At 41.0% G+C, this 24,751-nt stretch overlaps 1 protein-coding gene across 1 annotated transcript; it reads left to right on the forward strand.

Annotated features, from left to right (window-relative positions):
• Positions 1-7,555: 7,555 nt before the first annotated feature.
• On the forward strand, positions 7,556-8,486 carry LOC120725704 (trace amine-associated receptor 13c-like; the record flags this gene model as incomplete). The annotated part of the gene is made up of 1 exon (XM_040018674.1): positions 7,556-8,486. A coding segment is annotated over one exon (867 nt), but the record flags the coding sequence as incomplete, so codon positions are not given.
• Between the last annotated feature and the right edge of the window lie 16,265 nt (positions 8,487-24,751).

The following is a 24,751-nucleotide window of genomic DNA, read 5'->3' on the forward strand; positions in this document are numbered from 1 at the left end:
GTGCTTCAATCAAAGCACCCCCAAAGATTTCTTACTTTTTTTTTTGACAATATTTGTTGTTTGTGTGACACACTACTAAAAATATAAAAAGCATACAGTACTTGTTTGAGAGGTAACATTTTAACAACAAAAATATAGATAACCCCCCTCCCAAAATGGTTTGTTCCAGCTCTCCCCTGCTCTGGCTCTGTCTGCCAGAGCGATGGTGGCTGAGACGCAGCGGAGCGGAGGTGTAAGCGCCTGGCTTAAAACAGGACATATTAGCTGCATTTAACCTTCAGTTACTCTTTATACAGTTAGGTAGGAGTCAGACCATGTTTCTTTTTAGCTGAAAAACATTACACCAGGTAACCTGCAGTGTTGAAAACGTGTTTTCCGACAATGTTTGCTACCCTACTGTCAGGGTCCTGGGTCTCCTGACCCAGTGTGTTTAGTTCTTCGTGGTTTTTGTATTATTGTACTTGTGAGTTATTCTGTGGTTTCTAGTTTTGATCCCTTGCCCTTCATGTTTCTCTGTGCCCCCTCTGTTCTGTGTAAGTGTGTGTCTTTGCATGTTTGAGTTTCTTGTTTTCTGTCACTCTGCATTGTGCATTATGTTCTCATGGTTGGTCTTTTGTTACTCCCTCAAGTCTAGTTTCTTGTGTTCCAAGCTTAGTATTTCCCTCGGTATTTTGGTTCTTAGACTTCTGCCTTATGGTTTATGTCTCTGTGTTTCTTAGGCTGTGTCCCAATTAAGAGACCGCACGCTTGAAGTACGCGCACTATGCATACTACGTATGGTGCGCACTATAAGTACGAGAAGTGCGGAAGTGAGAGGCTTGTGAAATGGGACGGTATACGCTTCGTCGCGCTGTTCAGGTTGCCTAGCAACCATGATACTAACGCGAGACACGTTACATACAGCATTGTTTGACAGAAATGAAGGAGAAAAATGTTTTGTTGGTCATTCATTTTTGTCATGACATCACTTTGATTAGTTGAGTATCTGAGGCTGAGACCACGGGACTGTAAAACATGATAGTTGGGCTTCATTTCTGTGCTGAACAATTATTTAAGATTAGTTAGTAAATAACAATTAGTTAATGTTGTTCATGAGACTAAAGTCATCTCACTTTGGTAATGTAAATATAATATGGCCAATATTATAGTATTGTCAGATTATATATATATATATATATATATAACATAAATAAGTGACGTCATGTTCAGTACTTTTGACAGTTCACTCTTCGGCCGCTCCATCTTATTAGGGAAATTCCATATACATAAATGTAAATTTCAAAACTCAACCCCATCATTTAATTTGTTTTTCATTGAAATTGAATATTACTTAAACTCTCTTAAATTAACTTCCAATAAAAAAGGTTTATCATTGATTGAAATTCATTCAGAAATGTTTAACGAATGAGCTGTCACAACTTTCAAGTACAAAGTTGTTATGAAGTCTGTCTCATTCCCCCCCCCCACCCCCCTTTTTTTTCTTTTTTTCCCCTTTATTTATTTATCCTTCTTGTTTCATTGTACTGTATATTGTTACTCTTATTTGCCTTGTATGTCTACTGTACAAACTGAACTGGAATGACTGACTGTTCGCTTTATAATTTCAATAAAGTTTGGGAAAAAAAAAAACCCTCTTCAGCCGCTCCCTTCTGCCGTATTTTGCGGCAAAATTCTCCACACCCACCGCCGCACTATGAATTGTGGGATATATGGGACCACGAAGCGTGCACCGGACCACGCTTGATATTTGGGGAAATCGACGGCGCATTTGGAGTATGCATTTGAAGTACACTTCGAATTGGGACAGCCGTCGTCGCGTGGCGGTGACGTAACCGCACTTAAAATGCGTACTTCAAGCGTGCAGACCCTGAATTGGGACAGAGCCTTAGTTGCTGTCTCCACTGTGCCAAGTTCACGTCTCTGTGTCATACTTCCTGTTTTACTTTGAAGGTCCGTGTCTTATGTGAATGTGTCCTGCTTTGCTTCCTTGTCTCGTCTGTCCTGATTTCTCCCAGCTGTGTCCTCCTGTGTCTCATTCCCCTTGTTACTTCCCAGTGTATTTAAACCCTGTGTTTCTCTGAGTCACTGTTGCGTCGTCTCTCTTGCTGTGTGGAGCTCCCTGTGAGTTTTAGTTCATTGTTTCCCCAGTTTAGCTTAGTTTACTTTGTATGCTCGTTTTTTATGTGACCAGCAAATAAAGCTGTGATTTTGAGTTCATCCCCTGAGTCTGTGAGTCCTGCACTTTGAGTCCTCATCTCCTGCCTGCCACACAGCATTTCATGACACAGACAATCCGTCCTGCTCTGTAGTAAATTCAGCGACATCTCACTGTCCTGTTGCTCCCATTGAAATGTATACAGCCTATTTAAAATCTAAAACTTATAATTGTCCGTAGCCTACTGTTGGTTACCACTGTCCTGTTTGTAATGAATACTAACTAGCGAACTAACTGGATGCCCATTAACCTTATAACTCCTGTTGTGTGTGTGTGTGTGTACAGAGAGAAAGCCAGGTTCATAATGGATATAAGGAAGTTTTTTCAAAAAAAGGAGCCACATTCAGGTAAAAGTGTAAAATCAAATGATCCGTAAATCAAGAATAATATTGGATCAGTGTTTCAATTTTTATATCTTTTATTAGATGTTCATGTGGTTTGGTTATTTGCCTTTTGGTTGAAAGTACACTGAGAGAGGACTTTTTGTTAGTGATCTTAATATAATTTTTTTCATATTAATGTAATTTATCATCTAATTGAATACAATCTATTTGTGTATGATTGTCAGTCCAAAGCGGGAGAGAGGAAAGAGGGAACGTGAGGAGAAAGTACAAGGTCAGGAAGAAGCAGATAAGAAAACAGACAGGGAACAGTGACAGGCACAACAGAATCTGTTAAACTGACAAAGAGGAAAAAACTGATTTTACTCTCACAATCTGGAAGTTGTGTCCTCCCTATAGTAAAGCTGCTAAACAGAATCTGCAAAACAAACTGGGTTGAAACATTTTGACCCTCTTTAACAACATTCAAATTCAAATTCAAATTTTATTTGTCACGTACACAGTCATACACAGTACGATATGTAGTGAAATGCTTGGACAACTGCTCGTGACCTAAAGAAAACAAAAAAAGGAAAAGGCTATGAATAAGATAGGAAATAAATATGAAAAATTAAAAAGGGTAAATTTAACTAGGAAGGAATAAAATATAAATTAAGGTTAAAAATGAAATAACTGTACAACACAAATTAGAATGAAGGGTAAATTTAACTGGGAGAATAAGATAAAATATATAAATTAAAGTTGAAAATAAAATAACTGTACAACAAAATACACAATATAGAACTATATAAGAATGTATGAAGAAATATAAATAAATATATACACAATAACAGCAGCTGTACAAGTATTAACTGGAAATGAAGAATATAATGTCCAGTGTTGTGCAATCCACATTATGTCTTGTGCAGTGCAAATATGCTTAAAGTGATTTAAGTGATGAAGTGAAAACAATGTCCAGAATGTCCAGTGTGTGTGTAAGAACCATATGTGTGGGTCAGTACTGTGTGGTGGTGTGATTGAGAGACCGTATCGCCTGCGGGAAGAAGCTCCTCCTCAGTCTCTCTGTGTTGGTCTTCAGGAGCGGAATCGCTTTCCTGACCTCAACAGAGAGAACAGTCCGTTGTTGGGATGGCTGAGGTCCTTCACGATCTTCCTGGCCTTGGTCCAGCACCGCCTGCTGTAGATTGAGTGCAGGTCAGGGAGCTCGGAGCGGATGGTGCGCTCAGCTGATCGCACAACCCTCTGTAGAACTCGTCTGTCCTGCATGGTGCTGTTCCCGAACCAGGTTAAGATGTTTCCCGTCAGGATGCTCTCTATGGTGCACGAGTAAAAGTTCCTGAGCACCTTGGAGGGCAGTTGGAAGTCTCTCAAGCGTCTGAGGTGGTAGAGACGCTGACGGGCCTTTTTCACCATGGTGTTGATGTGACAGGACCATGACAGGTCCTGCGTGATGTGAACTCCGAGGTATTTGAAGCTGTCCACTCTCTCCACTGGGCACTCGTTGATGACAGGGGTCTGGTAGTTCCTCTCCTGCTTAGTGCTGAAGTCCACTATCAGCTCTTTTTGTCTTACTGACGTTTAGAAGGAGGTTGTTCCTCTGGCACCAGTTCTCCATATTCCTAATCTCCTTCAGGTAGGCCGTCTCGTTGTTATCAGAGATCAGGCCCACCACGACGGTGTCGTCAGCAAACTTGATGATGGTGGTGGAGCCGGTAGTGGCCACACAGTCATATGTGTACAAAGTCATATGTCCAACATAACATTATCATTGATTGGGGAGATTAAAATTAATGATATATTTTTATGTGGTTCAGCCACAACTCTACTGAAACCTCAGCCAGTAATAGGTCGGCCAACTTTTGGACCGTCCAGTTGTCTGTATGACTGCTGCAGTACGTACATCACATTTGCACACTATCAGTGCCAAACAGCCCTGGTGGAGTGAGGAGCTGTAAAAAGAAGCAGATGCTCTGTTTCTAAAAATGTTTTAAGCTGATTTCAAAGATTCTGTACAGCAGCTTTAAATGTTTTCCAAAAGCACACACACACTTATCAGTGTTTCTCAAACTTTTTACAGTGTGTACCACCTGAGAAAAATGTCAAGCTCTCCTAAGGACCACTATGAAAGCATGAAAGTCATAAATCTTACAACACAAAAGTATTATTTTTAAATTAGTAAAATTATTATCTGCAGTAAAGATTTTTTCATACATTGTATACATTCTACCACAGGCTGTCAGGGTTCCTGGGTCGGTGACCCAGTGTTTTCAGTTTTGTTCATGTTCAGTTTATTTTTCCACTTACATGTGCTCACTTCCTGCTTTTCCCTGTGTCAGCTCGTCTTGTGTCATTAGGCAGATTATGTTCATCTGTGTACTCACCGGTCTCTCATTGTCATCCTCATCAGTCAGTGTATTTAAGCCCTCTGTTTCTACTCATTCACTGTCGTGTCATTGATGTTATGTTGTCATTTCTGCCTGCGTTCAGTCAGCCAGCCATTCAGTCAGTCCTTTGTTCATTCAGTCAGCCGTCCAGCCAGCCATTTCCTACCTCTGTTCTGTTTGTTCTCTCCATCGGCAATAAACACCCACCTTCACCTACCTACCTGTGAGTCCAGCATTTGGGTCCTCCCTCTCTCATCCACGACACTACTCCTGACACAGGCAAAGTTGCCTCCATTTTTATATATTTTTTTTTAAATATTTTGTAATATATTTGTAATAATTTATTCTTTTTCAGGAGTGTTTTTTATGCATCTGTATTATATTATAGATACACATTAAAAGTGAATCTCTGTCCAAAAAATGCAGTCAGTTTACTTTTTACTCACTATGAGCATCATTCATTATTCCCCCCAGTAATTAAGGTTAGGATATGTATTTTTTTTTATTCCAATCCATTCTTCGTTTGCAGCGTTTAAATAACCTTTATCAGATTTGATGGTTTTTTTACAGACTTTTCAAAAAAGTGTTTTGCTTTTCTGGTAAAATTATGATGACTGATAACAGAGATGAAGACAACAGACAATGAGCACAGGGAGGAACAGGGGTTTAAATGCACCAAGGAGACAGTCAGAGAGAACTCGGGACAACATTTAAGGATGCAGGGACTGACAGAGACAGGTTTATCTTGCCTGGCTGGGCAGCTCTCTGGGTGCTCAGCACCCCCAAAGCTCTGATCCTAGAATCGCCCCTGGGGCAAGATACTAACCCCCACTTGCTCTCCGATGCATCCATCTGAGTATGAGTGTATGTTAGTTAGAAAGCAGTGAGAACACAGAGACATCAGTGCTTGTGTGAATGCGGTGTGTTGTATAGAGCGCTTTGAGTACTCTAGGAGAGTAGAACAGTGCTATGTAAGAATCAGTCCATTTAACAAAGGTCTAGTGATGGATAAGAGTTCTGGAATTTGGGTTGCTCTTTTAGTTGGTGCTTGGGAGGGTAGAATCAATAAATATCCAGTTCATGATCTTTGTGACAATTACGGTACAATATAAGTTTAAAATGTAAATTAATTATGTGCATAAATTTTTCAAATTTTCACTTTCATCTACTAAACTAAGAAGATGGAAAGAAAAGGGACTCGCCACCATTTGGTTTAGAATTGAAGAAACGTCTTGGAATAGAGGCGAAACATCTTCAAGAAACTTAAATCAAAAAAATTGTTATTACTGTTCAAAAATAGGTCAGCTGTTCAAGAGTCTGATGGCAGTGGGGAAGAAGGAGTTGTTGAGTCTGGATGTTCTGGATTTCACACTTCTGAACCTCCGTCTCGAGGGCAGAAGTGTGAACAGTCCATGTTGGGGTGTGTGGGGTCTTTGAGGGTGGAGGCAGCTCTCCTCTGGACTCTGCAATGGTAGATGCTCTGGAGAGAGGGCAGCGTACTTCTGGTGATCTTCTCTGCGGTTGTTATCACTCTCTGCAGGCATTTGCGGTCAGTGTCAGTAGTGCTGCTGTACCATGCAGTGATGCAGCTGGTCAGTGTGGGCTCCACAATGCAGCTGTAGAACCTGCTGAGGATTTTGGCCGACATGCAGAATTTCCTCTGCCTCCTCACGTATTACAGCCGCTGCTGAGCCTTCTTGACTTTCAAGATAAAGACCCTATAACGATACACATAAGCCCCATCAATCACACAAACACCTATGTGCAAGCACGTGCCTACAATGGGAAGAAAAAACTCCATTTAACTGGAAAAAACCTCCAGTAGAACTAGGCTCGGAGAGGGGCAGCCGTATTGTAAACTCCTGAATCTCCTCTGAAACCTCAGAAAGTAAACAGAGAGGCAGCACATTATAACTTCTTAGCCAGTTTTAGGGCTTTGTCACCCTGGTTGCAGTGACCTTCCAGCTCTCAGAGGACCTTCAGAGCAGGTCAAGGGAGCCGATTAGGTCCAACTGTCAAGCCTTAACCACTCAGCCTTCCCTTTCAGGATAAATTACAGTTTGCCATCATCCACTCAATGGTACTCACCTAACATTCATATCACTGGACTATGGAAGTAAGTAAGAACACATGGGGGGAAAAAGCACCACAGAAAAGCCCCAGTGGACCAGAAATTGAGAACTGTTTTACTATGAGGTGACCGTATGCTGTCACACAGTATATTACAGGAATAGAAAAACCACACCAGCAACAACAACAGAGGTGTGGAAGAAGGAGGGGAGGATGAATATAAAGACGGCAGACACATTTTAGTTCAGTTTGCCATTCTTCCGGCAGTGATGGAGGAAACTGAACTCTGCTTTCAACAACTCTTTAACACCTCCTGCATGAGGCCCAGGCGTCCACACTTTGAGATCATGCTGACTTATATTTTGCTGTCCTTCATTTCTCTGCTTACTGTGATTCTTAACCTGTTGGTCATCATCTCCGTCTCACATTTCAGGTAGAAAGATATCAAACTGAATTGATCTCAAGCAGTAAGAAAGACATTTTTTTTCACAGATAGTATTTCTTTTCTTTTTAAGCCTCTGCACTATATACTTAAATTTGAATAACACTTGATAGAGAAAACTAAATATAAAATATTGTGTTTTCTCTCCCTATTCAGGCAGCTCCACACCCCCACCAACCTCCTGCTCCTTTCTCTGGCTGTCGCTGATTTCTGTGTGGGCCTCCTCTTGTTCTTCCAAATTGTGCTCATAGATGGCTGCTGGTTCCTCGGTGACATCATGTGCACTCTGTATCAATACCTAGCATATGTCATCACCTCGGCCTCAATAGGAACCATGGTGATCATATCTGTTGATCGATATTTGGCTATTTGTTACCCTCTGCATTACTCCACCAAGATCACACAACAAAGAGTTAAAATTGTTGTCTGTTTGTGTTGGATCTGTTCTGTCATCTTTCAAAGTCTGATTCTGATGGATAACCTGGAGCAACCAGGCAGGTATAACTCTTGCATTGGAGAGTGTGTCTTTGTCATTAATTACATCGCAGGACTTGTTGATGTTACTTTTTCCTTTATTGTTCCCTTTACTGTGATTGTAGTTTTGTATCTGAGAGTGTTTGTGGTGGCTGTGTCTCAGGCTCGTGCTATGAGGTCTCAGCTTGCAGTCACTCACCAGCGATCAGTTACAGTAACTGCAAAGAAATCGGAGCTGAAAGCAGCCTGGACTCTTGGTATTGTTGTTGTTGTGTTTCTCATATGTATGTGTCCATATTACTGTGTGGCTCTCACAGGCCAAGACAGCTTGCCAAGTGCTTCATCACTGACATTTGTTCTATGCTTAGCCTACTTTAACTCATGTCTGAACCCCATTATATATGTCTTTTTCTACCCCTGGTTCAGAAAATCTATAAAAGTCATTGTTACTCTTCAGATACTGCAGTCTGACTCTTCTAAAGTCACCATGCGTTAGACCAAGATTTTGAAACTCTTCATCACACACAAACAAACACACACACATGCGCGCGCGCACACACACACACACACACAAATAAATAAACTACTCATAACTAATAAAGTACTCATTGGTTTTCTTATATGTTTTGAGGGCAGCACGGTGGCACGGTGGTTAGCACTGTTGCCGCACAGCAAGAAGGTCCTGAGTTCAATTCCACCATCAGGCCGGGGTCTTTCTGTGTGGAGTTTGCATGTTCTCTCCGGGTACTCCGGCTTCCTCCCACCGTCCAAAGACATGCAGCTTGTGGGGATAGGTTAATTGATTAATCCAAATTGTCACTAGGTGTGAATGGTTGTCTGTCCCTGTGTGTTAGCCCTGCGACAGACTGGCGACCTGTCCAGGGTGTACCCCGCCTTTCGCCCTATGACAGCTGGGATAGGCTCCAGCGCCCCCCCCCGCAACCCTGAAAAAGGATAAGCGGAAGCGAATGGATGGTTTTGAAAAGACCCAAAGCCAAAGTCCTTTACAATGACAGCTGCATTTTTTCTTGTTGATGATTCTTTAAATAACAGATGAAGTAATGTGAACGGAGTGGAAAAAAGCCTTTGTAGTGCATATGTAGTATGTCTTTACATTTTTATGTTAGCCTAACAAACATAGGGTACTGTTCATTTTCACTTGTTTGCCCAAAGCACAAAATGTTTAATTAATGTGTAGTTAACAAATTTTTACTCTTTTACTGTGAACTATTTTTTGTAGTCACCGTAGAAAAAAATGTATGCACATATAAGTAGTGTGTTGCTGCGTTGTGTCTGACAGTGAAAAGCAAAAAGATAGACCTCCAAGCAAATAACTTGCCCACTCCAGCTCCCATAACGAAATATAAACAGGTGGGACAAGAGTTAGCTCAGCCCACTACAACTTCCTTGCAGGACTTATCTGTTCATGCTAACATTAGCAGTGCCTATACATATCCGTGGCAGACATTCAATTCGGTTTTATTTATATAGCACCAAATCACAACAACAGTCGCCTCAAGACACTTTATATTGTACAGTAGACCCTACAATAATAGATACAGAGAAAAACCCAACAATCACATGACCCCCTGTCAGAGATGGGCAGTAACGCGTTACTAGTAACGCGTTACTGTAATCTGATTACTTTTTTAAAGTAACGAGTAAAGTAAGGGATTACTATAGCAAAAACGGTAATTAGATTACCGTTACTTTCCCGTAGGAACGCTGCGTTACTGCGTTACTAAAACCGTGATTTTTTGCGAGAATGTCTCACAACAGTGACGTAAGCGAGTGCGCCGTTAGTGACAACAGCTGTGTGCAGATCAACAATGGATCACATATCGATTGTGGGAGAGAGTATGAGCGTGCAGCGTTTAAAGCGTGGAAGTACTGACCTTACTTTGAGTTTGATTCCATAAAAAGTGACAAAAACATTATCATCCATCGTGCGTGGGAAGAAAACTTCTTTTTACAGCGAAAAAACCCCTAAACTTCCAAGCAAGCACCGATTGCGCAATGACGTAATGGGAAATTCACAGAGAAACTCGCGGATTCGTCAACTGACCGCGGCACACCTGCACCAGGGTAAACCTCCGCCTACCTCAGTCCTGCTTTACAGGTGAAAATAGAGCAACAGGACTGCTGAGTCTTTGACTTTATTTATTTTCTGCTGTGTTTTACTTGCATCTATTTGAAAGAGTGAGTGTAAACACAAAAAATATTTTATTTTATGTGCTGGAATGTGTAGAAAATAGGTTTAAATGTTAAACTAATTTATTCAAGTCAGAGAATGTTGCATATAATTAAATTTTTGCTTGATGCATAAAGATAAAAGATTAAAACTGATAAAACAAGTTTAAAAAGAGACTTTTCCATTTGATTACATTTTGTATGATGGATTATGTAGAAAAAGTAGAATTGGGCTGAAAGATCTATCGCTTTATCACCTCTTCAGGTTTTAAAAAGTAACTAAGTAATTAATTACTTTTGAAAATAAGTAATCAGTAAAGTAACGGGATTACTTTTTTGGGGAAGTAATCAGTAATTAGTTACTGATTACTTTTTTCAAGTAACTTGACCAACACTGCCCCCTATGAGCAAGCACTTTGGCGACAGTTGGAAGGAAAAACTCCCTTTTAACAGGAAGAAACCTCCAGCAGAACCAGGCTCAGGGAGGGGCGGGGCCATCTGCTGTGATTGGTTGGGGTGAGAGAAGGAAGACAGGATAAAGACATGCTGTGGAAGAGAGACAGATATTAATAACAGATATGATTCAATGCAGAGAGGTCTGTTAACACATAGTGAGTGAGAAAGGTGACTAGAAAGGAAAAACTCAATGCGTCATGGGAATCCCCGGCAGCCTACATCTATTTAAATACTCTAGAAACAACAAGTAGGCCTGCAGAGCGAGAGCGAAGTGCTCTAATAGGGTGATATAGTACAATAAGGTCATTAAGATAAGATGGGGCCTGATTATGTAAGACCTTGTATGTGAGGAGCAGGATTTTGAATTAATTTCTGGATTCAACAGGAAGCCAATGAAGGGAAGCCAAAACAGGAGAAATATGCTCTGTCTTTCTAGTCCCTGTCAGGACTCTTGCTGCAGCATTTTGGATTAACTGAAGGCTTTTCAGGGAGTTGTTAGGACTTCCTGATAATAATGAATTACAGTCGTCCAGCCTGGAAGTAATAAATGCATGAACTCGTTTTTCAGCGTCACTCTGAGACAGGATATTTTAGAGATGTTGCGCAAATGGAAGAAAGCAGTCTTACATATTTGTTTAATATGTGCGTTGAAGGACATGTCCTGGTCAGAAATGACTCCAAGGTTCCTCACAGTGTTACTGGAGGCCAAGGTAATGCCATCCAGAGTAAGAATCTGCTTAGATACCATATTTCTAATATTTTCAGGGCCGAGTACAATAACCTCAGTTTGATCTGAATTAAGAAGCAGAAAGTTAGCGGCCATCCAGGTCTTTATGTCTTTAAGACATTCCTGCAGTTTAACTCATTGGTGTGTGTTATCTGGCTTCATGGACAGATAGAGCTGGGTGTCATCTGCATAGCAGTGTAAATGTATGCTATGTCTTCTAATGATGCTGCCTAAGGGAAGCATGTATAATGTAAACAGAATTGGTCCTAGCACTGAACCCTGTGGAACTCCATAATTACCTCAGTGTGTGAAGAGGACTCTCCATTTACATGTACAAACTGGAGTCTATTAGATAGATATGATACAAACCACTGCAGCACAGTACCTGTACTACCTACAGCATGTTCTAATCGCTCTAATAGGATATTATGGTCGACAGTATCGAACGCTGCACTGAGGTCTAGCAGGACAAGCACAGAGATGAGTCCACTGTCAGAGGCCATAAGAAGATCATTTGTAATCTTCACTAAAGCTGTTTCTGTGCTGTGATGAGCTCTGAAACCTGACTGAAACTCTTCAAATAAGCCATTCCTCTGCAGATGATCTGTTAGCTGTTTGACAACTACTATTTCAAGGATGTTTGATATGAAAGGAAGGTTGGAGATTGGCCTGTAATTAGCTAAGACTGCTGGGTCAAGAAATGCTTTTTGAGTAAAGGTTTAACTACAGCCAGCTTGAAGGCCTGTGGTACATAGCTGATTATTAGAGATAGATTGATCATATTTAAGGTCGAAGAATTAATTAATGGCAGGATTTCTTTGAGCAGTTTTGTAAGAATGGTGTAACCCATATCACCTACGCATTGTCACATGACCCACGTCAGCTGATTTGAGGCCCCTCTCCTGATTCGCTCCTTCCATGTTGCAGCGAATATGAAAACTGGCTGTGGAGGGATACTTTCGGGTTCGACCTCTTCTGTGGCTGTAAGCTGATGGCGTTTAGAACGGCGTTGGAAAACAAAGCGTTTTCTCCCCTCCATTCGTCTATAAAATTGTATCACCTCAGCGGTAAGTGTCCTTAACATCTACCAAAAGCAACCTTTTAGTTGTCAGTAACGAGTCGATCGTTTCCGCGATTAAAAAATTACGTTGTTCGGCGGCGTTCTCACCGCAAGTAGAACTCCGGTTCGAAAACTGTTTTTTTTTTAACACTTTTATTTATTTAAGCACTTAACTGGGTTTTCTATGAAACAAATTGCAATTGACTGATTATTGTTATGTGTCACCTTGAATTCGGCTATGCTGTCTGTTAGACTGTTGTTTCTCTATTTGTTTGTAGTGAACGCTACTGGAATGTATGGATTAAGTTACGTAGCCAAGATGATTAATAATTTAACTGTTGTACATTTGTGACTGATGATGATGATGATAATTCATGATTCGTATTGTTGCATAGACTTGCAGAAAAATTTATTTGTTTGCCGGTAAACTGAATTGAACTTGATGTGCTAATGCAGCGGTCCCCAACCCCCGGGCCTCGGACTGGTACCGGTCCGTGAGTCGTTTGGTACCGGGCCGCGAGAGTTGAGGCTCAGGTGTGAAATGTATAGTTTTCAGGGTTTTTATCGGTTTTCAGCGTTATTTTGTTATCGTTTTTATCGTTAACTCGGTTTTCCTGGGTTTTTTCACGTGTGTTATGAATAAATCTTCTTTTTTTCGGTACCGGTACTAGTTTTATTTTGTTGTATTTATCCGCGACACCTTAAAGGCCGGTCCGTGAAAATATTGTCGGGCATAAACCGGACCGTGGTGCAAAAAAGGTTGGAGACCGCTGTGCTAATGGACATTTTTCTGGCCTACAGGTCAGGGTTTTTTTTCCCACCTTGAATTGATCTTCTTCATATTGAAGTGGCGAGCCGGGTGGGCCATTCTTTTTTCCCCTTTTTTCCCCCACTTTGCAGTCTTTGGATTACAGACATATTTCCCCATTACATGAAGCTGGACCCTAAGGAGGAATTCCTTAAAAGCAAACTTTAAAAAAGAAACTTTAACAAAGGACCAAAAGGACACTTAACAAAAGGACTCTTGAACAGAAAAAAATCACAGAATTAATTAATTAATTAATTGTGGGCATTTATTTATGTTGTGTGTTGTTTTAATTATTTTGTTCCATCTCCCCTTTCCCCCATTTATTCAATATATTTTTGGTTTTTCCTCAACAAGATATTGCAGTCTCTGGTCTCGTCATTCACACCATCTAGGCTGCATAAAGAACTATTTCTTCTGCGCGTCAGTCAGTAAACTCTCCCATTGCAATAAAACTAGCCCTTAAATAACTTTGTGTTACAATGGGGTCTAAAAGACACGTTGATGTTTGGAGGAAGTAATTATTGAAGTTAACTCAGAAAGATCAATTAGAGAAAAAGAGTCTAACTTAACATGAATGGTACTAAGAGTAGCTGTAGATAATATTACATCTGTGGGATGATTATTGGTAAGTTTTTCTCTAATGATAAAAATTTTATTTGTGAAGAAGTTCATGAAGTCATTACTAGTTAACGTTAAAGGGATGGTTGGCTCAAAAGAGCTCTGACTGTTTGTCAGCCTGGCTACAGTGCTGAAGAGAAACCTGGGGTTGTTCTTATTTTCTTCAATCAGTGATGAATAGTAAGATGTTCTGGCTTTGCGGAGGGCTTTCTTTATAAATCAGCAAACTATTTCTCCAGGCTAAATGATGATCCTCTAAATTTGTGACACGCCATTTCCTCTCCAGATTACGACTCATCTGCTTTAGGCTACGTGTTTGAGAATTATACCACGGAGTCAGGTACTTCTGATTAGAGACCTTAGTTTTCACAGGAGCTACAGTATCCAGAGTCGTACGTAGTGAGGAGGCGAAATTATTAACAAGATAATCGACCTCTGTTGGGGTAGCGTTCAGATAGCTGCTCTGCTCTATGTTGGTACAGGGCATTGAAGATGATAACAGTGGGTCGATTATATTCTTAAACTTAGTTACAGTGCTTTCAGAAAGACATCTACTTCGATAAAATCTACTCTCCACCACTGTGTAATCAACTATTGTAAATGTAAATGTTATCAGGAAATGATCAGACAGGAGAGGGTTTTCAGGAAACACTGTTAAATGTTCAGTTTCTATGCCATATGTTAAAACAAGATCTAGAGTGTGATTAAAGTGGTGGGTGGGTTCTTTTACATTTTGAGAGAAACCAATTGAGTCTAATAACAGATTAAATGCCATGTTGAGGCTGTCATTTTTAGCATCTACATGGATGTTAAAATCACCCACAATAATTATTTTATCTGAGCTCAGAACTAAATTAGATAAAAAGTCTGTGAAATCAGAGAGAAACTCTGTGTAAGGCCCAGGTGGACGATAGATGATAACAATTAAGACTGGTTTCTGAGTTTTACAGCTTGGGTGGACGAGGCATCAGGCTTTCAAATGAATTAAAAGTCTGTCTGGGTCTTTGGTTGATTAATAGGCTGGTGTGAAAAATTGCTGCCACACCTCCCCCTCGGCCTGTGCTTCGAGGTTTCTGGTAGTTAGAATGACTCGGGGGGTGTTGATTCATTTAAACTACCGTATTTTCGCAACTATAAGGCGCACATAAAAGCCTTAGATTTTCTTTAAAAAGTGCGGCGCGCCCTATAGTACAGTGCGCCCTGTGTGTTGTAAGGAGGACGTAGTAGAGAACACCATGAGAACGCTAAAGGGTGAAGTGTGGGCGTTGATCGCATATACCGGACAATCGCACATACCTGTATAAAAGGACAGGTATGTGCATTATGTGGAACATCGTTGTTTTAACAACCCTGAAAATGGCAAAGAGACACGCTTATGAAGCACAGTTTAAACTGAAGGCCATCAGCTACGCGGAGGAACATGGAAATCGAGCAGAATTTATTATTATTAATTATTATTATTTATTTATTCCTTCCAATAACAACACTGGTCCGGCCGGGTTAAGTCAAACAATGATTTTAATAGTCACACGCGTGGGAGATGGACACTGTATGCAGACAGCCTCAGATCCCAAAATGGTGGAGCATTAATCAAACTCTTATAGCCTCTGGTGCCCCCACCTTATCATAAAAGCCTAAACATTCACATGCTTTTCTCTCACACTAAGCTACGACCTTGGCTCCCCATTTATCTGCTCCTGCTGAGATGGGGCAGAAAACTCCAGCATGTTCCATTCTCTTCTAATCAGACAAATAAGGCAATGACTTTCTGCAAACAGTATTTCTTATAACATCATAAAACAATATCATTCATCCACAATAAATCAGCAGTCTAATGTAATGCAAATCAGTTTAACTAATGCAATAGCTACCAGCTTCTTCTAATTCAGGAGAATAATGCCAACTAAAACTACATAATAATTCACAACCTTTAATTAGGGGTATAACATGGCATAAAATATCTGGGGTTAGCTGTTTTCTGGGGATGCGGGTTGAGTGGGGGAGCTCTTCAAGGAGGGGGAGTGTGCTCCCCCTGATGAGCTCTTCAAGGTAAGCTAGGTTAACCTTCTTGTGTGAGCTTTTCAAGTGCACTTCAAGGTTTGTGGGATTTTTAGTTTTATAAATGTCCCTCATAACCCCCTGATGGCCCAGTAATTCATTTTTGCGCACTGTAGTACACATTTAATTTTTGCTTGTAGCTCTCATACTCTACTTGCCACTCATCTAAGTCCTGATGTTTCTTAAAGAGGACAACAGTACCTTTAAAATTATATCACATGTGTGGGGGTGTGGCCTTGCCAATGGATTTTTCCTACCTTTTCAAAATGGCTGGCATGCCCACAAGCACATTTTATGAAAGCAAGAAAGATAATCTTGATATTTACATTTAAAACGTTTTGTTAAACTCAGATTTTTATTAATTTTCAAAAATAAACATCTAGTAAATAATTTGAGGGGTTTTTAAAAATTAAGCATATTTAGTTTCACAGAGAACATGGCTAATTTATTAATGTGTACTCTAGTGCACGTTGGGACTTTCATATTTTTCTGAGAGGTCGTTCTCCGTCACGATGGGAAAATATTCCTCTTCTTCTGCCCGTTTCCGCTGTGGTGTGCCCCAGGGCTCGGTACTGGGTCCTGTGTTGTTTTCTCTGTATATGTTGCCCTTGAGCTCCATTTTTGAAAAACACAATGTCTCTTTTCACTGTTATGCTGATGATATTCAAATCTACCTTCACCTGACTGGGGATGCTTTATCCTCACCACATCCTCTGTTTGACTGTCTGAGTGATGTCAAGGATTGGTTATCACGTAACTTTCTTACTTTAAATGGAAAGAAGACAGAAATTATTGTTTTTGACTGAAATATGCCTCTGGGACAATTGACTGGCACATTTGGGCCTGTTGCTAACTACCTTACTGATACTGCCAGGAATCTTGGAGTTTTCATGGATAGTTCCTTCAAACTTGACAAACAGGTCTCTACTGTGGTAAAAACTAGATTTCATCAACTACGCCTAATCTCTAAGGCTAAACCCTACATACCACACAAAGATATGGAGAAACTCATTCATGCTTTCATTACGTCAAGACTGGACTATTGTAACTCACTCTACTTGGGTCTACAATCTTCTCTTCTGCAGCGTCTGCAGCTGGTCCAGAATGCCGCAGCACGTCTCTTGACCGGCACTAGAAAGTTTGACTCTATCACCCCTGTTCTGAAAAATTTACACTGGCTTCCTATCAAATATCGAATTAATTTTAAAATTCTATTGTTTACTTATAAAATTTTAAACAATATGGCACCTGACTACTTAGCTGATCTCCTCTGTCTGTACAGCCCTCAGAGAGCACTAAGATCATCGGGCCAACTGCTCTTGGTGCAACCTAGGTCTCGGCTGAAGACCAGAGGAGACCGTGCCTTTGCCGTTGCTGCACCCAGGCTATGGAATACTCTCCCTCTTCATATTCGCGCGTCAGATTCCATTCAGTCTTTTAAATCACGTTTAAAAACGTATTTGTTTGATCTGGCATTTAAGGTGAATTAGGGTAATTTACATCTGGCTCTGTAATTATCTTATATTTTATATATTTGTAATTTATATTTTATTGTGATTTTATTTGTACTGCGATTTTACTGGAAAGCACTTTGGTGTACTTCGGTCTTAAAAATGTGCTATATAAATAAATTTTGATTGATTGATTGACTTTGTACTTATATTTATTTCACTTTTTCCTAGTAGACAACTCTTTAACAAAGGCAGAGAGAATTCTTAACAGAATAATTGAGCGAGATTCAAACATAGATTTTTCAGAAGATGAGAGTCATGTGAGCCAGGTAGGAGAGGGTGAGAACCCAGGAGGAGCCACACAAAGATTATCGAGATGCAGTGGCAAATGTAATAGAAAAACACAGGGCCACCTGAAATCTGTCGTCCTATCTGGTCCAAAACCGACATGTAGGAGAATCTGGAATTTTTGATTTTGAGTTAAAAATAAAATATGGGTAAAATGCAGAAATGTTTTCCAGTAAAGTAAAAAATAAGAGTCGCATTTATAGATGAATCCATGGCACCTGATTGTTTCTACAAGATCACGTCGTTGCTAAAAGTTATCAGTGATCTCAATGTGCGAAAAGAATTCACCGTATCTGGAGTTCAAGCTCCTCTTGGCTGAGAAACGTGGGACAAACATGTGAACAAGACCTGAATAATACCAGTAATGAAGAGTTCTCTCCAAAAATCAAGAAAAGGAAGCCCCAATCAGATGAGAGTGCAGCAAAATATGGTTCACTCCACTTGCCTGAAATGGTTAACAGTCCAAGGCATTTCAGTTGTAAAATAGTTGGGTGCCACAGTAAAACATATGTGAGATGTGGGAAGTGCCAAATGTTCCTTTGTGTCTTCCAAATAAAAATCACAGTACTTCCTCAGATATCATAAATGAATTGACTTTTGTGAAATAGAAAGCCCAGTGCAATCACTTGTTCCTGAACCAATGGCTTACAGCTAGTGAAGTGTCAGTGACTTCTAAGTTGATCCCTGATCTACATTTTTATGATATTGTTATATAAATAAGTTTTAATATCCTGCTTACAAAAATTTCAGTGGAGCATTTAATTTTCTTAAATAGCTCTTGAATGTTATTAGTTTCACATTCGTGATCAATGAACTCCCCTTGTGCACTGTAGTGCACATGTTGTAGAATTTAAATAAAATTAGTTAAAGACAATTTTGCTTTTATAATGTGTTTTTTTACCGTCCCAACACTTGATTTATCTTAAAGAAAAAGAAAAAAGAAAAAGAAAAAAAGGAAAATACTTTTCCTTTTTTTTTTTCTTCCTCCCTGGGTCTCAGGAGGACATTGTGTCTCTCTCCACTACAAGACACTTGCTATATCTAAAAAACAGTCATATTCAAAATAATCCTAAATTGGACTCTGGCGGCTTCCCCCGACTCTTCCTGACATGATTCTGCGCGTGGACGGAGCAGCAACACAGACGACTCGACTACCGTAGTGCCTTGACTTAACTATTGTAGGGCACGCACACATCAATGAAACTAAACACATTTTGCTATAAATCCAGTTAATTTTAGTTAGTTTTGTGAACATTCATTACAGTTTTAGTCAGTTTTCCATTTTTGTTTTGATTTTATTTCCGTTAACGCAAATGTTTTTCCACTTCTAGTTTCCGTTATTTCATTTGTTGTCTTTAATAATAATAACCTTGCTCTGCACACTGGAATAAACATAATCAACATGATCAACATTTTACTGCGTGTCAATTCACCATCTTATCGATTCAAGTGCTCCATCCTTATGTGGTTTGTGACATTATGTTTATCTAAACCTTCACTTTGTCTCTAAATGTTTGAAGAATTTTTCAAGTTCGGGGTCAAATTTTTGAGAATTTGACCATAAGTGAAAGTTATGGCGTTATCACCCCCTTTGGGGCTTACCTTTCTCAGTTATGATGATATTCCTCCCCATTCTCTATTCTTTGCAAGTACCCCTTTTCGGTGGCAAGAAACTGCTGGTGTGGTCAAGCGGGTGCTGTAAAAACAAAAGCTCAGGACAGAACAGTCACCAGTCATGTACTTCATTCAAAATTAGCATACATCGAACTTCATATTGATCCTCTGAGTGTAATGGTACATTTTAATTTGAACTTCTCAAAGCTAAAAACAATGTTTTTCTATATTTTGCTCTTGTTCTTGTGCAGCACCACCCCTCAGCACATGCCCCTGTCGGTTCTATCTTACTTTTAAATTGCTGACTATTTCAAGAAAGCACCCAAAAGGCGGGGACCAGTGTTTATCATTACATATCTCCATTTTGAGTGTGGCAAGTCTATCATTCCCCTGTTATTCATAGACTTCAGTAGAGGGGTTTTGTTTTTTTGTTTTTTTACCTCTATAAAAGTTGATCAACTCTTTACAGTGACCCGCTATGGTTAATAATAATCTGCTCACTTATGAGTGAAATCAAACCTTTTCTTCACTTTAGCATTTAACATTCCCAACCATTTTATAATGATACATTAATCGAACTACAGCTACTAAAACACAATTTTCCTAATGTAAACATCAGTAACTCAAAATTAGCAACCAAAGGGTTAAGTCTGCAGTTCACACTCCTGTGAAGCTACAGCCTCCCCCCTAGTCTCTGTCAACCTTCTGTCCTTGCAAAAACAAAACAAAGCAAGACAAAACATCCACCCTTCTTTTACAGGCTGGGTGAATTGTCTGTGGACATCTACTAATCCTAAAGTCAGTACCGTTTTTGTCTCAGTATCAAGTCAGTTAAAGCTTTTAGTCGTCAGTCCTTCACAGTCCAGTCACATGCATACGTCCACACACATTCATACCAGATATTGCTGATAATGGAGTCTCACGCGTAATCTATTCGAGGCTCCATCACCAGCAAGATGACGTCATCATTTTAAAGGAAAACAGTTCCTTGTTTTTTTTTTTGTTTTGTTTTTTCCGGACTGGATTGACTCGCTGCAATCCTTTTAGGCTCAGGACTTCTCATTCGATCAGTGTCCCATATAAGTGAATTTCTCCCCAGCCCATTATAATCATGGAGAAAAACATTTTGCGACTGTTTTCAGTAAGAATATTTTATAGCGCTTTAAAGTTCACTCTCTCAGGCCTGGATTAAGGAGCCGATTTGTTAAATCAGGAACTCACAAAATACCAAAATATCACCACCGGTGGATCATACCTCTCAGATGTTCTTATCTCAGTGCACTGTAACAAAAGCAAAAACAAACGTAACCAATAAAACACTCATATAATAGCCAATACTGGGGCCCATTGCAAACATGTCCAAACATAAAACCATCTTTCTCTCTCTTAGAGAAAGAGAACAATCCAAACCTCATTGATAGAATCAACCTAGTGTCAAGAAAAACCCAAAGATCAACCAAAGCTTCACCAGAAAGTTTTTCTCCCTCCCGGGACAATATTGTGTAGGAATACAGGTACCGTAACTCCTTTTTGCACTGACAAAAACATGTTGGATTGACTTAATTCAATAGTGGACACTGGTTGCACACAAATGCTTTGCTTTGGCAGAAACTTAAACAACTGAGTCAAATCAACACAACCTTTTCATATTCTCTCCGAAATAAAACTCACACCGTTAATTCATCATTTTCACTCTGTACCACTGCTCCTTGTTAGGCTGTGTGAAGCACAGTAAACAATTCAGTGGAGGCCTTGAGCCATAAACAGACATCACGCACAGACATTGTTTTCATAACCAAACTGCTTTAGACCTTGTCCCCTAAATCTACACAAATGCCCTCTGGGTAACATGAAATGCATTTAACCAATAAATAATCGATGGGTTCTTGTTGTTGTAACCGACTCCATATTTGGATGTTTGTGTGCAGCATTTGTTAGTAAAGCATTCTTCATTGCATCAGCGTGTGTGTGTGTATCACTTCTCAGTGAATTGAATCAGCATTTCGATTTGTGCACGTGTGTGTGTCATTTCCCACTCAATCAAAGAGTGCATATGTGTGTTTGTGTGGGTGTTTGTGTTCATCACTTTCCTGTTCTGGTGTTCTGGGTAAACCACGGCCTGAAGCGTGCCCTGGGTCCTGCCCTCCTCCATTTCAGTCTGTTTACATCCATTGGTTCTGCTGCTCAAAGTTCTGTCCGTACTGGTTCTGGCCCCAATTGGGGCAGTCCTTTTCTCCAGTGTCCTGCATCTTCTCCTTGTTCCGCTCCTCCTTAACTTGACCCTTATGCTTCTGTAGCTCCTTCAGGGTTTTGATACGCAGCTCAACCGTCTGGATGTCCGTGCCAAGCTCCAGTCTACGCTGCTGCTCCAGCTCTTCCTCTGTTTCTCCCAGCCAAGTCAAGATTTTGTTCAGGTCAGAGTTCAGCTGCTGTCACTGCTGCTCGTTCTGCTTTGTTCTCATCTCCTTGCTGAGGTCCTGAGCCTGCAGGAGCTCCCAGCGCTCAATCACTCCTGAAGTCTGTGAGTCTGAGCTGCTGGGATCTGCTAGTTGCCCATCAGTCGCAGATATCCCATGTATGAGGAGTCCGTTTCTGTGCTTGCAGAAGTGCGGCTGCTGTCCGTTTGTTGCAGGTGGAAACGGCTGACATCCAGAGGGTGTATATGAGAGTCTGCAGCAGCAACCTCCCCAGTGGAAGACCTCAGTGTTTGTTCTGTTAGTTTAACAAAGGCCTCAGGGCTGTCTGGGATCACTACATCTGACAAGCCTGAGGCAGGGCGCTGAAGGAAGTCTCCCTCTTCACTCTGCTGCTCTCTGAGAGCCCCGCTTGCACTCTCAAGCCCACGGCTCAGGTCGTAGTCGTGGTCCCATTCCAGGGGAATGGAGTCCACGCTTGCTGGGGTGTCTCAGCCTGAGCGTTCAGTCCGGAGCTGGGCGGCCAAGGAAGCTGGGCGACCGGAGGACGGCAGAGGCGACAAGAAGCCATCCCCCAAACGTTCACTCCACAGCAGACTGGACAAATCACAATACTCATCTAGCTCCAGCAAGCTCCGGCCTGATTTCAAGTCCTGTGTCTGGGACTCCAAGCCTGATGGGTTCGATTATCAGCCAGCTCCTCCTGAGCCATGCTCAGTTCCTGCTCTGATGCCTTGAGCTCTTACTGAGGGCAGAAACCTCAGAGTCTTTTCCGTACAAGTCAAATTGAAGTCCATTGATGTTTCCCTTGCTTTGCTCCACGGCCTTCTACAGCTCTGCTGTTCGGCTCTTCTCAGAGGTCAGCTCCTGGCCGAGCCCCGACACCTGTGCCTTCAGCTTATTTTCTCCTGGTGCTTTTGTCCATTCTGAGGTGCCTCCTGTCCTCAGTTACTCCTTTTGTCTCTGGCACGCCCTTTTTGCTGCCCGATCCTCCGTGTTGGTCCGTCACTGTCCTGCACAGTTTTAATGCAGAGTTGTTAAGGTCAGCATTGTCTTGCTCGGCCTCACTTTTCCTCCGGGCTTAATGGGCGTCTCGTCACAGCTCTGTCAGCTGAAGCTGTCTGGAAATCTCCCCCGTGTAGTGAAACGGGCCTTGGATTTAACGCTCTCCGTCTCCGCTGCATAAGATCGTTTTCCTGCAGCGCTGTTGACATCTTCAAGTTGTTTTTGTGGGTCCAGCTGCTATAGCATTTGGTCAGGGTCACATCAAAGATGGTAGAGGAGTGAGCAAAGATGATAGAGGAGAGAGCAGGAGTCCAGGGTCAGCCTCGGCTTTCCGGGCCGACAAAGCAGCCTGTAATCAAACATAAAAAGAAAAAACAAAACAAAAACGGACGAATGGGTGATGTTGTCATGAAATGTTGTGTTGGCTGTGTTATTCAGAAAGGGGAGAAACAACGGGGCCAGGCCCTGTGTTAGCCTTCTCTCCCCCTTTTTTTGTTTTTTCTCACCATATAATCCACTCCAGACCCACCAAGCTGACAGGACAACACAGGTACATGTTAAAATCCTTAAGATCATGTTTAAAAGCCCAAAAATGGACTTTTCTTTCATTCAGTAATCACTTGTATTAATCAATCAGAAGAAAACATGTCACAATTTGACTCTTTTTACCACTAAATTTGTTGTGTCTTCACTGGTTGGTCAGACCAGTGTCTTTTTTGAAGTTAAGTTGTTGTCCTGCAACCCAGAGAGTTTATTTGTTAGTAGTGGGTCAACTTTATTATTTAACAACAGGTGTATGTTAAGCTTCGCTGCTTTAAACTTGCTGGAAAATCTTCACGTGTTCATGGATGTAAGCTGTTTCTTCATTGCGTGTATGTGCGTTTGTAGGTGAGTTAGTTTAGCTTTTTTTTTTTTTTTTTCAAACAAGGCATTCCTCTAGCATGTGCCTCTCTCACATTACTCTGCTTGTGTGTGTTTTTGTTTCACCTTTTTGTTGTGATGCTCCGGACGCCTTCCCAACCTCCACAAGTCTGTTGGCCCCAATTTTATGTGTTAAAAACTTCTCTTAATTTCTCCTCTAATTCTCTCCTAGCTGCTGTCTTTTCCACAGCTGCTGATTCTTGCTGAGTGTGGTTTCCATTACTATAATTTTGCTTCGGCCACTGTGCTTGTGGGGGCAGTTGGTCCAGGCCCGTAGCCACCTGTATCAACACACTAAGAGATTTATTTAATATCATTTTCATCACAATCTTACTCTGCCGACTGAAGTGCCGGTCTTAATCAAGCCCATTTTGTCTCTTCTATATCAAAACCCAGCCGAACATCAAACATTCAGCGTAGTTATTCAAAACCTTATTTGTAATATCATAATCAGCAAAATCAGCATTTTAATTACAGGCATGTATCATTGTTTGCAAATCATAATTATAAAACTCAATAACACGCTAAACAGCAAGCTAAAGTCCTCTGTGCGCTTCACAGCAGCCACCTCATTTGCATGTTCACACACCGTCTAAAAATAGCTCGCAGCGCTGCAGCTGCACGTCACACACAGTCTCACCCAAAGCTCTGTTATTTTATATTACAAAGACGTCTTATATTTACAACCACTGACAGGCCTGACAGATTCAGCGCCTAACAATTTTGACAAATTTAAGTTAATGGGTCCAACCGAAGAAAGTGCAACCTTTTTGTAATCAATCAACCAGTATCTGTTTCCTCCAGAACAGTCTCTGGCCTAATTTCTAAAAAGCGCCTACACAATTTCGACAAATTGAAGAAAGTCTAACTTTTTTGTAATCAATTAACCAGTATCAGACTCTAACTGTATCTGGCCTCATCACTAAAGTCCCTAACTCAATTTAACTGTGTCCAAAAACGCACATCACACCGTTTCCAACGGTGAGGAGACTCTAACTCCTAGCTTATTTCAGGATGCCCTGTACCCCACAGATAAGCCAAACTGAACTATCCCTGTTCGACGACAGGTCAAAGCCGCGCGTCCACGGCCAGGAGGGAGCGTAACCTCCGGGCTATGCGCTTCTTAGCAGTTTCCGACTGCCGTCCTGTAACAAT

The sequence above is a fragment of the Simochromis diagramma genome, unplaced genomic scaffold, assembly GCF_900408965.1.
Source record: "Simochromis diagramma unplaced genomic scaffold, fSimDia1.1 OVJJ01000733.1, whole genome shotgun sequence".
In the NCBI taxonomy this organism is placed as follows: Eukaryota; Metazoa; Chordata; class Actinopteri; order Cichliformes; family Cichlidae; genus Simochromis; species Simochromis diagramma.